Source organism: Hemitrygon akajei, chromosome 13, assembly GCF_048418815.1.
Source record: "Hemitrygon akajei chromosome 13, sHemAka1.3, whole genome shotgun sequence".
NCBI lineage: Eukaryota > Metazoa > Chordata > Chondrichthyes > Myliobatiformes > Dasyatidae > Hemitrygon > Hemitrygon akajei.
The window spans coordinates 94,579,978-94,592,274 of NC_133136.1; the positions used below are offsets into that span (position 1 = coordinate 94,579,978).

At 42.0% G+C, this 12,297-nt stretch overlaps 1 protein-coding gene across 1 annotated transcript in view; it reads left to right on the forward strand.

The window, feature by feature from the left end:
• Positions 1-12,297, forward strand: part of rbm46 (RNA binding motif protein 46) — a 138,657-nt gene that overhangs the window by 82,013 nt on the left and 44,347 nt on the right. Inside the window, exon 3 of the mRNA XM_073063974.1 lies at positions 1,821-2,288. Coding sequence (XP_072920075.1) covers positions 1,821-2,288 — 468 coding nt within the window. The remainder of the gene's footprint in view (positions 1-1,820; positions 2,289-12,297) is intronic.

A 12,297-nucleotide genomic window follows, 5' to 3' on the forward strand; every position in this document is an offset into this window, starting at 1 on the left:
CCCACAGAGGCAAGGACAGGACACCAACAAGACAAACCAGCAACACAGTCGAACCCAGGGCCACTTATATTCCAGCCCCAATATGAGAATCAGGTGCCTGTGATTAAGCCCAACTGAAACAACGGACAGCCAGAAGACCTGGAGTCCGGAGTCCACGGACCGGACCATGAACCAGAACATGGACTTCACAGACCGGACCATGACAGTTTGTTCTGTATAGATTCCACCTTCCCTGTAAAAGAGCTCATTGATCCAAAAATTTTATGTCCTCGCTCCTACTCCTAACTCCTTGACCACATGCTAAACTGTATACTCTTCCTGTTTCTGGTCTCACTAGCTCATGACATGAGTAGCAATCCTGATATCCACAACTCTGAAGATTCTGCCCTTTAATTTAGCATCTACCTCCCTGAACTCCCTTTGCAGAAATTTGTCACTCTTACTGCCTATGTCATTGGTACTTACATGGACCACTACTACCTCTGGCTGTTTACCCTCCCACTTAATAATGCTGAGGACTCAATCCAAGATGTTGTAGACTTTGGCACCCTAGAGGCAACATACTATCCAGGAATCTTGTTCGCATCCACAGAACTTCCTCTCTGTTCTCATAACTAATGGACAGAAGATAGAACTCTGTCCTATCAGAAGAAGCTTGCCTCTTCTCTCACCTTCCCTTCTGCTTCACAGTCAGACTCAGTGCCAGAGACCTGACCATTGTGACTTTCCATTGCTAGGTCATTGCCCCCCGCCCTCCCAGTGGTTTCCAAAGTGATATACCTGTTGTTGAGTGATTGGTAACAGGGGTACTGTCCATTGGCTGTTTAACCCCTTTCCCCTTCCTGCCTGTCACCCAGTTTCCTGTGTCCTGCACCTTGGATGTAACCAGCTCAGTATATGTCCTATCTATCACATTGTCAGCTTCCTGTATGATCTGGAGTTAATACATTTCCAGCTCCATCTCTTTAAAGGAGATTGATAGAAGCTACAGCTGGATGAACTTCTCACACATCTAGTTGTTAGGGACACTGGAGGTCTCCCCTACCTTTCCCCATTTTGCAAGAGAAACATTCCACTATCCACCCTGGCATCTTTACTGTTCTAACTGAGCACATATGAAAAAAGGGGTAGGGGAACTCTATCTACTCTGACTGAAGCCTCTCTTCACTAAAACCTGGAAGAGCTAAAGCCTCAAATCTTCACTCTAACTCTGCCCACTCTGATGATGGCCGTTCCATTTGCTCCTGCCTTACTTTAATTTGTTCTTGATAATGAATCCTGAATGCTGATTGGGCGCTGCTCAAAACTCCAATACTGTCGTGTGTTGCTGCCTTTTCTACTTGATCAGTGAACCTGAGTGAATTATGTCTTCTCAGATGTCCAATCTTCCTGATTGACCTTTCCTCAAATCTCCAAAATGGCTTTTCCTAATGGAAATTTGCATGATTTTTTCATTAGAATAAGAAAGTTGATTATAATGGTATTGGGGTTTTGAGGAAATTTCTGCTGTAAAATTAAAACAAGACTGCAAGAATCTCTAAATGACCATTTTAGCCTACTACTTTTGAAACATCACTTTTTAAGTGTCAAGTTATCGTAAGGGTATGAGATGGTTTAAACATAAGCACCTTGATCTTATTCTGTTCAGGTATTTACTGTAGTTGTATTGTATATTGAATTTGATTTTTGGCTTTAAAAATAATATTACAAGTAATATTGCATTATTGCACCTGTTCGTAATCAAATGTACACCTTAAACTTGTTCCTTAACTCATACTAATGAATTTGATATGATAAATGATAAAAGATTTTTTTTCAAGGTTGGGAAGGCCCACCACCACCTCGTGGATGTGAAGTATTTGTGGGAAAGATTCCTCGGGACATGTACGAGGATGAATTGGTACCTGTGTTCCAGAGAGCAGGAAAAATTTATGAGTTTAGACTGATGATGGAATTCAGTGGTGAGAATCGAGGTTATGCATTTGTTATGTATACTACAAGAGAAGAATCCCAGAATGCAATCAAAATGCTGAACAATTTTGAAATTCGTCCTGGAAAATTTATTGGTGTCTGTGTTAGCTTGGACAACTGTAGACTGTTCATTGGGGCAATTCCAAAAGAGAGAAAAAAAGAAGAAATCCTGGAAGAAATGAAAAAGGTTACTGAAGGTGTTGTTGATGTCATTGTCTACCCCAGTGCCACTGACAAAACAAAGAACCGTGGATTTGCATTTGTAGAATATGAATCTCACAGAGCTGCTGCAATGGCCAGAAGAAAGCTTATTCCAGGTACTGGAATTCTTTTAGAATTTAATGAATTTAATTTAATGAATTAGCAGATCTTCACTGTTGAATCACCAATTTTGCAAGTGTAAATTTATTTTCTATTAATGAAAATTGTCACAAGAAATTCTATGGAGAGCTTAACTTGTGGACTGGTGTTCAGTGCCGCATTTCAGGTCCCTAATCTGTGCACCAGCCTTGTATTTAGACACGTAGAAAACCTACAGCTCAATACAGGCCCTTCACCCCACAAAGTTGTGCCGAACATGTCCCTACCTTAGAAATCATTAGGCTTACCCATAGCCCTCTATTTTTCTAAGCTCCATGTACCTATCCAAAGGTCTCTTAAAAGACCCTATCATATCCGCCTCCACCACCGTTGCCAACAGTCCATTCCACACACTCACCACTCTGAGTAAAAAAAACTTACCCCTGACATCCCCTCTGTACCTGCTCCCCAGCACCTTAAACTTGTGTCCTCTTGTGGCAACCATTTCAGCCCTGGGAAAAAGCCTCTGACTATCCACATGAGCAATATGCCCTTGGATCCCATGCCTCCTTACTTTTTCAATACTTCTGCATTAGCATTTTAAAACGAATAGAATTATGGTCACAAGACCCAAAGTGCTGTCCGACAGACAGTTCTTCAATTCTTCTGCTTGCCCCAGATGATTCCCCAGGCAGAGGTCTAATGTTGCAGCCGCTCTATCAGGTTACTCGGATAGACTTCACAATTTCCACTGTAAGCCTTTTACTTGGCTGTGTCTAAAAATAAATCGAAATTTCACACTAATACTCCCCTATTACGTCGTGGGTCATATCCCTGCCTACCATATGGCTCTTTCTTAAATGCTGTCATCATTTCTGGTTCCATCACTTCCTCTGTCAACACAACCAAACTTCTACCACTGTTTTGTGATAAAAAGCTTTCTTGTAGTAGTCCTTTAAACTTCAGTCCTCTCACCTTAAGGCTGTGCCTTCAAGTACTTGACATTTTCATGCTGGATTAAGCATTTTATTTCATGCTTCTAATTTCATTTACCTTGTCAGGTTTCCTCTCAGCCTCTGATGCTCCAGTGAAAATAGTCTAAGTTGGTTCAACCGCTCTTCATAAGACGATAAGACATAGGAGCAAAATTAGGCCATTTGACCCATTGAGTCTGCTCCGCCATTCCGTGACGGTTGATTTCCAGATCCCACTCAACCCCATAGACCTGCCTATTCCCCATATATCCTTTGATGCCCTGACCGATCAGGAAACTATCAACTTCCGCCTTAAAAATACCGCAGTTTGTGGCAGAGCATTCCACAGATTTACTACTGTCTAGCTAAAAAAATTCCTCCTTACCTCTGTTTGAAAGGATCACCCCTCAATTTTGAGACTGTGCCCTCTAGTTCTGGATACCACCACCATAGGAAACATTCTCTCCACATCCACCCTATCGAGTTCTTTCAACATTCAGTAGGTTTCAATGAGATCCCTATGCAATGTTCTAAATTCCAGTCAATACAGGCACAAAGCTGCCAAATGCTTCTCATAGGTTAACCCCTTCATTCCCAGAATAATCCTTGTTAACCTCCTGTGGATTCTCTACAATGACAACACATCCTTTCTGAGATATGAGCCCAATACTGAGCCCCAAGTGCAGCCTGACTAGTGTCTTGCAAAGCCACAGCACCATCTCCTTGCTTTTATACTCGATTCCCCTTGAAATAAATGCCAACATTGCAATTGCCATCTTTACCACAGATCCAACCTGTAAATTAACCGTATAACCATATAACAATCACAGCACGGAAACAGGCCATTCCGGCCCTCCTAGTCCGTGCCGAACTCTTAATCTCACCTAGTCCCACCTACCCGCACTCAGCCCATAACCCTCCACTCCTTTCCTGTCCATATACCTATCCAATTTTACCTTAAATGACACAACTGAACTGGCCTCTACTACTTCTACAGGAAGCTCATTCCACACAGCTATCACTCTCTGAGTAAAGAAATACCCCCTCATGTTTCCCTTAAACTTTTGCCCCCTAACTCTCAAATCATGTCCTCTCGTTTGAATCTCCCCTACTCTCAATGGAAACAGCCTATTCACGTCAACTCTATCTATCCCTCTCAACATTTTAAATACCTCGATCAAATCCCCCCTCAACCTTCTACGCTCCAATGAATAGAGACCTAACTTGTTCAACCTTTCTCTGTAACTTAAGTGCTGAAACCCAGGTAACATCCTAGTAAATCGTCTCTGCACTCTCTCTAATTTATTGATATCTTTCCTATAATTCGGTGACCAGAACTGTACACAATATTCCAAATTTGGCCTTACCAATGCCTTGTACAATTTTAACATTACATCCCAACTTCTGTACTCAATGCTCTGATTTATAAAGGCCAGCGTTCCAAAAGCCTTCTTCACCACCCTATCTACATGAGACTCCACCTTCAGGGAACTATGCACTGTTATTCCTAGATCTCTCTGTTCTACTGCATTCCTCAATGCCCTACCATTTACCCTGTATGTTCTATTTGGATTATTCCTGCCAAAATGTAGAACCTCACACTTCTCAGCATAAAACTCCATCTGCCAACGTTCAGCCCATTCTTCTAACTGGCATAAATCTCCCTGCAAGCTTTGAAAACCCACCTCATTATCCACAACACCTCCTACCTTAGTATCATCAGCATACTTACTAATCCAATTTACCACCCCATCATCCAGATCATTTATGTATATTACAAACAACATTGGGCCCAAAACAGATCCCTGAGGCACCCCGCTAGTCACCGGCCTCCATCCCGATAAACAATTATCCACCACTACTCTCTGGCATCTCCCATCTAGCCACTGTTGAATCCATTTTATTACTCCAGCATTAATACCTAACGACTGAACCTTCTTAACTAACCTTCCATGTGGAACTTTGTCAAAGGCCTTGCTGAAGTCCATATAGACTACATCCACTGCCTTACCCTCGTCAACATTCCTCGTAACTACTTCAAAAAATTCAATAAGGTTTGTCAAACATGACCTTCCATGCACGAATCCATGCTGGCTACTCCTAATCAGATCCTGTCCAGCCAGATAATTATAAATACTATCTCTAAGAATACTTTCCACCTGTGGGAGTCTTGCACGAGGACTCCTAAATCCCTCTGCACCTCTGTTTGAACCTTCTCCCCAATTAAATATCAGTCCGCACGACTGTTTCTTCTGCTCTTTTACCAAAATGCATTATCACACATTTCCATCTGGCATTTTTTTTTGCCCGTTCTTCCAACTTAGACCATAAGACTATAACACAGAGGAACAGAGTTAGGCTATTTGGCCCATCGAGTTTGCTCCACCATTCAATCATGGCTGATCCTTTTGTTTTCTCTTCCTCAAACACATTTCCCAGCCTTCTCCCTGTAACCTTTGATGCAATGTCCAATCAAGAACCTATCAATCTCTGCCTTAAATGCACCCAACATCCTGGCCTTCGCACCCAACAACACGTGGCAACAAATTCCACAAATTCACCATGGTCTGGCTAAAGAAATTTCTCCACATCTCTGTTTTGAGTGGATGCCTCTCTATCATGAGGCTGTGCCTTCTTGTCCTGGTCTCTGCCGCCATGGGAATCATCCTTTCCACATCTACTCTGTCTAGGCCTTTCAGCATTCAAAATATTTCAATGAGATCCCCCCTCATCCTTCTAAATTCCAGCGAATACAGACCCAGAGCCATGAAATGTTCCTCATATGATAACCCTTTCATTCCTGGAATCATCCTTGTAAACCTCATCTGGACCTTCTCCAATGTGAGCACATCTCTTCTAAGATGAGGAGCCCAAAACTGTACACAGTACTCAAGGTGAGGCCTCACCTTAGCATCACATCCCTGCTCTTGTATTCTAGACCTCTTGAAATGAATGCTAACATTGTATTTGTTTTCCTCACCACTGACTCAACCTGCAAGTTAACCTTTAGGGTTTTCTGCACAAGGACTCCCAAGTCCCTTTGCATCCCAGACATTTAGAAAATAATCAGCATATTTATTTCTAGTACCAAAGTGCATGTCCATGTATTTTCTAACATTATATTTCATTTTCTACTTTCTTGACTATTCTCCTAATCAGCTTAAGACCTTCTGCATCCTACATTTTCTCAACATCCTTTCCACCAATCGTCGTATCATCTGCAAACTTGGAAACAAAGCCAGCTATTCTATCATCTAAATCATTTATATACGGCATAAAAAGAAGTGGTCCCAACACTGACCACTGTGAAACACCACTAGTCACTGGCAGCCAACTAGACAAGGATCCTTTTGTTCCCATTCGCTCCCTTCTTCCAATTAGCCAATGCTCTAACCATGTTGGTAATTTTACTGTAATACCACGAGCTCTTAACTTGGTAAGCAACCTCATGTGTGACACCTTGTCAAAGTCCAAATATACAACATCCACTGCATCCCTTTATCTATCCATACTTGTAATCTCCTCAAAGAATCCAACAGGTTTGTCAGGCAGGATTTTTCCTTAAGGAAACCATGCTGACTTTTTCCTATCTTGTCCTGTGTCACTAGCTACTCCATCACCTCATCCTTAACAATTTTGACGTTAACGTCTTCCCAACCACTGAGGTGAGGCTAACTGTTCAATAATTTCCTTTCTGCTGCATTGCTCCTTTCATAAAGAGTGGAGTGAGATTTGCAGTTTTCCAGTCCTTTGACACCATGGCAGAATCCAATGATTTTTGAAAGATCATTGCTAATGCAGCCACAATCTCTTTCAGAACTCTAGGATGCAGATGATGGAAGTCAGAGAGTGGTAGTGGAGGATTGCTTCCCTGAGTGGTGGCCTGTGACAAGTGGTGTGCCACAGTGCTAGGTCCATTGTTATTTGTCATCTATATCAATGACCTGGATGATAATGTGGTAAATTGGATCAGCAAATTTGCTGATGATGCAAAGATTGGAGATGTAGTGGACAGTAAGGAAGGTTTTCAAAGCTTGCAGAGGGATCTGGACCAGCTGGGAAAATGGGCTGAAAAATGGAAGATGGAGTTTTATACAGACAAGTGTGACAGACAGTGTTTTATACAGACATTGCACTTTGGAAGGAAAAACCAAGGTAGAACATACAAGGTAAATGGTAGGCACTGAGGAGTGCAGTAGAACAGAGGGATCTGGGACTACAGATACATAATCCCCTAAAAGTGGCGTCACAGGTAGATAGGGTAGTAAAGAGAGCTGGTGATACATTGGCCTTTATAAATCAAACTATTGAGTATAAGAGTTGGGATGTTATGGTGCAGTTGTAGAAGGCATTGGTGAGGCTGAATTTGTATTGTGTGCAGTTTTGGTCACTGAATTACAGGAGGGATATTAATAAGGTTGAAAGAGTGCAGAGAAGGTTTACAAGGATGTTGCCGGGACTTGAGAAACTGAGTTACAGAGAAAGGTTGAATAGGTTAGGACTTTATTCCCTGGAGCGTAGATTTGATAGAGGTATATAAAATTATGATGGGTATAGATAGAGTGAATGCAAGCAAGCTTTTTCCACTGAGGCTAGGGGAGAAAAAAACCAGAGGACGTGGGTTAAGGGTGAAGGGGGGAAAGTTTAAAGGGAACATTGGGGGGATCTTCTTCACATAGAGAGTGGTGGGAGTGTGGAATGAGCTGCCAGATGAAGTTGTAAATGCGGGCTCACTTTTAACAGTTAAGAAAAACTTGGACAAGTACATGGATGAGAGGTGTATGGAGGGTTATGGGCCAGGTGCAGGTCAGTGGGACTAGGCAGAAAAATGGTTCGGCACAGCCAAGAAGGGCCAAAAGACCTGTTTCTGTGCTGTAATGTTCTATGGTTCTATGGTCCGGGTGACTTATGTACCTTTTGGTCTTACAACTTTTTAAACACCTTCTCCCTTGTAATAGTAACTCCACCCACTTCTCTTCCTCCACACACTACAACATCTGGCACACTGCTAGTGTCTTCCACAGTGCATACTGATGCAAAACACCATTTAGTTCATTAGCCGTCTCCTTGTTCCCCTAATATTATTTCTCCTGCCTTATTTTCTAGTGGTCGTATATCCACTCTCATCTCTCTTTTATTTTTTACATACTTGAAGAAGATTTTACTATCCACATTGATATAATTTGCTAGCTTGTTTTCATATTTCATTTTTTACCTTCTAATGATTTTTCTATTTGCTCTCTGTGGGTTTTTTAAAACTTCCCAATCTTCTGTCTTCCCACTAATTTTGCTTTGTTGTATGCCCTCTTTTTGTTTTTACAGTAGCTTTGACCTCCTTTGTCAGACACGGTTATACAATTTTGCCAGTTGAATATTTCTTCATTTCAGGAATGCACATGTCCTGCACCTTCCTTTTTCCCCCCAGAAACACACACCATTGCTGCTTCACTGTCATCCCTGCCAGCATCTCATTACAATTTACTTTGGCCAACTCCTGTCACCTACCACTGTAATTTCCTTTACTCCACTGAAATACTGCTATGTCAGACTTTACTTTCTCCCTATTAGATTTGAAGTTGAACTCAATCATATTGTGATCACTGGTTCCTAAGGGTTCTTTTACTTTAAGTTCCCTAATCACCTATGGTTCATTACATAGCACCAAGTCTGATAGCTGATCCCCTAGTAGGCTCAATGACAAACTGTTCTAAAAAAGCTATATCTTGGGCATTCAACAAATTCACTCTCTTGAGATCCATTACCAATCTGATTTTCCCAATCGACCTGCATGTTAAAATCTCCATGACATTGCCCTTTTGACATGCCTTTTCTATTTCCTGTTGTAATCTGTGGTCCACTTCCCAGCCACTGTTTGAAGGTCTGTATATAATTGCCATCAGGGTCCTTTTATCCTTGCAGTTTCTTATCTCAACCTACAAGAATTCAACATCTTCCAATTCAATGTCACATCTTTCTACTGATTTGATGCCATTCTTTACCAGTAGAGCTATGCTTCCCCCTCTGCCAATCTCCCTATCCCTCCAATACAATGTGTCACCTTGGACATTCAGCTCCCAACTACAACTATCCTTCAGCTGCGATTCAGTAATGGCCACAACATCATACCTGGCAATCTGAAGTTTTTTAATCTACTGTTTCTACCATTAAAAATCTGAAGTCTTTTAATCTACCATAAAAAATCTACCATTTTTGCCCCATTCCCAAACAATATTTATCTTGCCAAGTCACTTTAAAACTTTCTTCACTCGCCAATTTCTGTATTGTCTACAAATTTTCTAATCAGTCCACCTATAATTTTGTAAAAGAAAAGAAGTCTTAATGAATACCTGCAGAACACTACTGGTCCTTGACCTCCAGTCAGAATAATACCACTCCACCACTACATGTCACCTTCTATAGCTGGAATCCAAGCTACCAAGTCACAATGGATCCCATAGATCATAATCTTCTAGTTCAAGCTGACCATGATAGTCCTTATTAAAAGCTTTACTGAAGTCCATCTAGACAACATGTAGTGCCCTTTGCTCATTAATAATCTCTGCAGCCTCCTCAGAAAACTCAAGGAGGTGGGGGTATGGCAGAAAAGATGAGTCAGTGTTGGTGGAAAGAAACAGGAAGAGGGCAATAACTCCTGGGTGTATTTTATAGACCCCCCCCCCCAATAGTAACAGATACATCAAGGAGCAGATAGGGAGGCATTTTCTGGAATGGTGAAGAATAATAATTGATTATGGACAGTCAGCATAGCTTTGTCAAGGGTAGGTTGTGCCTTACAAGCCAGATTGAATTCTTTGAGGATGTAACAAAACACATTATTGAAGGTAGAGCAGTGGATGTATGGATTTCAGTGAGTCTTTTGATAAGATTCCCCATGCAAGAAAGTAAAGAAGCAAGGAGACCTTGCTTTGTTGATCCAAAAATTTACTAGCCCACACAGGCAAATGGTTGTTGTAGATGGTTCGTATTCTGCATGGAGGTCGGTGACCAGTGGTGTTCTGCAGGGATCTGTTCTGGGACCCCTCTTGTTTGTGATTTTTATAAATGACCTAGATGAAAAAGTAGAAGGGTAGGTTAGTAAGTTTGCTGATGACACAAAGGTTGATATTATGGATATTCTGAAGGGTTGTCAGAGTTTACAGCGGGACATCGATAGGATGCAGAACTGGGCTGAGAAGTGGCAGATGGACTTCAACCCAGGTTAACTTGCAGGTTGGATTGGTGATGAGGAATGTAAATGCAATGTTAGCATTCATTTTAAGAGGTCTAGAATACAAGAGCAGGGGTGTGATGCTGAGGCTTTATAAGGCATCACTGAGGCATCACCTTGAGTATTCTGTACAGTTTTGGGCTCCTTATCTTAGAAGAGTTGTGCTGGCATTGAAGGGGGTGATGAGGACGTTCACAAGGATGATTCCAGGAATGAAAGGTTATCATATGAGGAACATTTGATGGCTCTGGGTCTGTATTCACCTGAATTTAGAAGGATAGAGGGGATCTCATTGAAACTTTTCGAATGTTGAAAGGCCTAGACAGAGTAGATGTGGAAAGGATGTTTCCCATGGTGGGAGAGTCCAGGACAAGAAGGCACAGCCTCAGAATAGAGGGGGAGTCCATTCAAAACAGGGATGCAGAGAAATTACTTTAGCCAGAGCGTGGTGAATTTGTGGAATTTATGACCACATGCAGCTGTAGAGGTCAGGTCGTTAGGTGTATTTATGGTAGAGATTGATAGGTTTTTGATCAGGCATGGCGCCAAAGGTTAAGGGGAGAATCCGGGAAATGGGATTAAGGACGAGGAAAAAAAGGGATCAGCCATGACTGAATGACGGAGCAGACTCGATAGGCCAAATGGCCTAATTCTGCTCCAATGTCTTCTGCTCTAAATATGGTGGTTCATTTTGGTAAGTCCAATTTGAAGACAGAATATAATATAAATGGTAAGACTCTTGGCAGTGTGGAGAATCTGAGAGATCTTGGGGTCCGTGTCGATAGGACACTCAAAGCTGCTGCACAGATTGACAGTGTTGTTAAGTAGGCGTATGGTATGTTGGCATTCATCAACGATAGGATTGAGTTCAAGAGCCATGAGGTAATGTTATGGCTATATAAGACCTTGGCCAGTCCCCACTTGGAGTACAGTGTTCAGTTCTGGTGACCTCACTACAGGAAAGATGTGGATACCATAGAGAGAATGCAGAGGAGATTTACAAGGATGTTCCCTGGATTGGAGGATGTACCTTATGAGAATAGGTTGAGTGTACTTGGCTTTTTCTCCTTGGAATGACGGAGGATGAGAGGTGAGCTGATAGAGACGGAAAAGATGATGAGAGATATTGATCATGTGGATAGCCGGAGGCTTTTTCCCAGAGCTGAAATGTCTAACACTAGGGGGCATAGTTTTAAGGTGCTTGGAAATAGATACTGAGGGGATGTCAGAGCTAAGTTTTTCACACAGAGAGTGATGGGTGCGTGGAATGCACTGCCGGTGGCGGTGGCAGAAGCAGATACAGTAGGGTCTTTTAAGAGCGTCTTAGATAAGTACATGGACCTTAGGAAAATAGAGGGCTATGCACTAGGAAAATCCTAGGTAATCTCTAGAGTAGATTACATGGTCGGCACAACCTTGTGGGCTGAAGGGCCTGTAATGTGCTGTAAATTTCTATGTTGTATGTGATAGCGTTGTTGTGATGGGTGATTTTAACTTCCCTAATATTGACTGGCGTCTCCTTAGAGCAAACGGTTTGGATGGGGTGGAGTTTGTTAGGTATGTTCTGGAAGTTTTGTTGACACAAGATGTAGATAAGCTAACTAGAGGAGAGGCTGTACTTGATCTGGTATTTGGAAATAAACCCAGATCTCTTGGTAGGAGAGCATTTTGGAGGTAGTGATAACAACTCTATCTCCTTTACCATGGCGCTGAAGAGGGACAGGCGCAGACAATTTTGGAAAATGTTTAATTGGGGTAGGGGAAAATATGCTATTAGGCTGAAACTTGGGAGTAAATGTTCTCAGGGAAATGCACAAGAGAAAC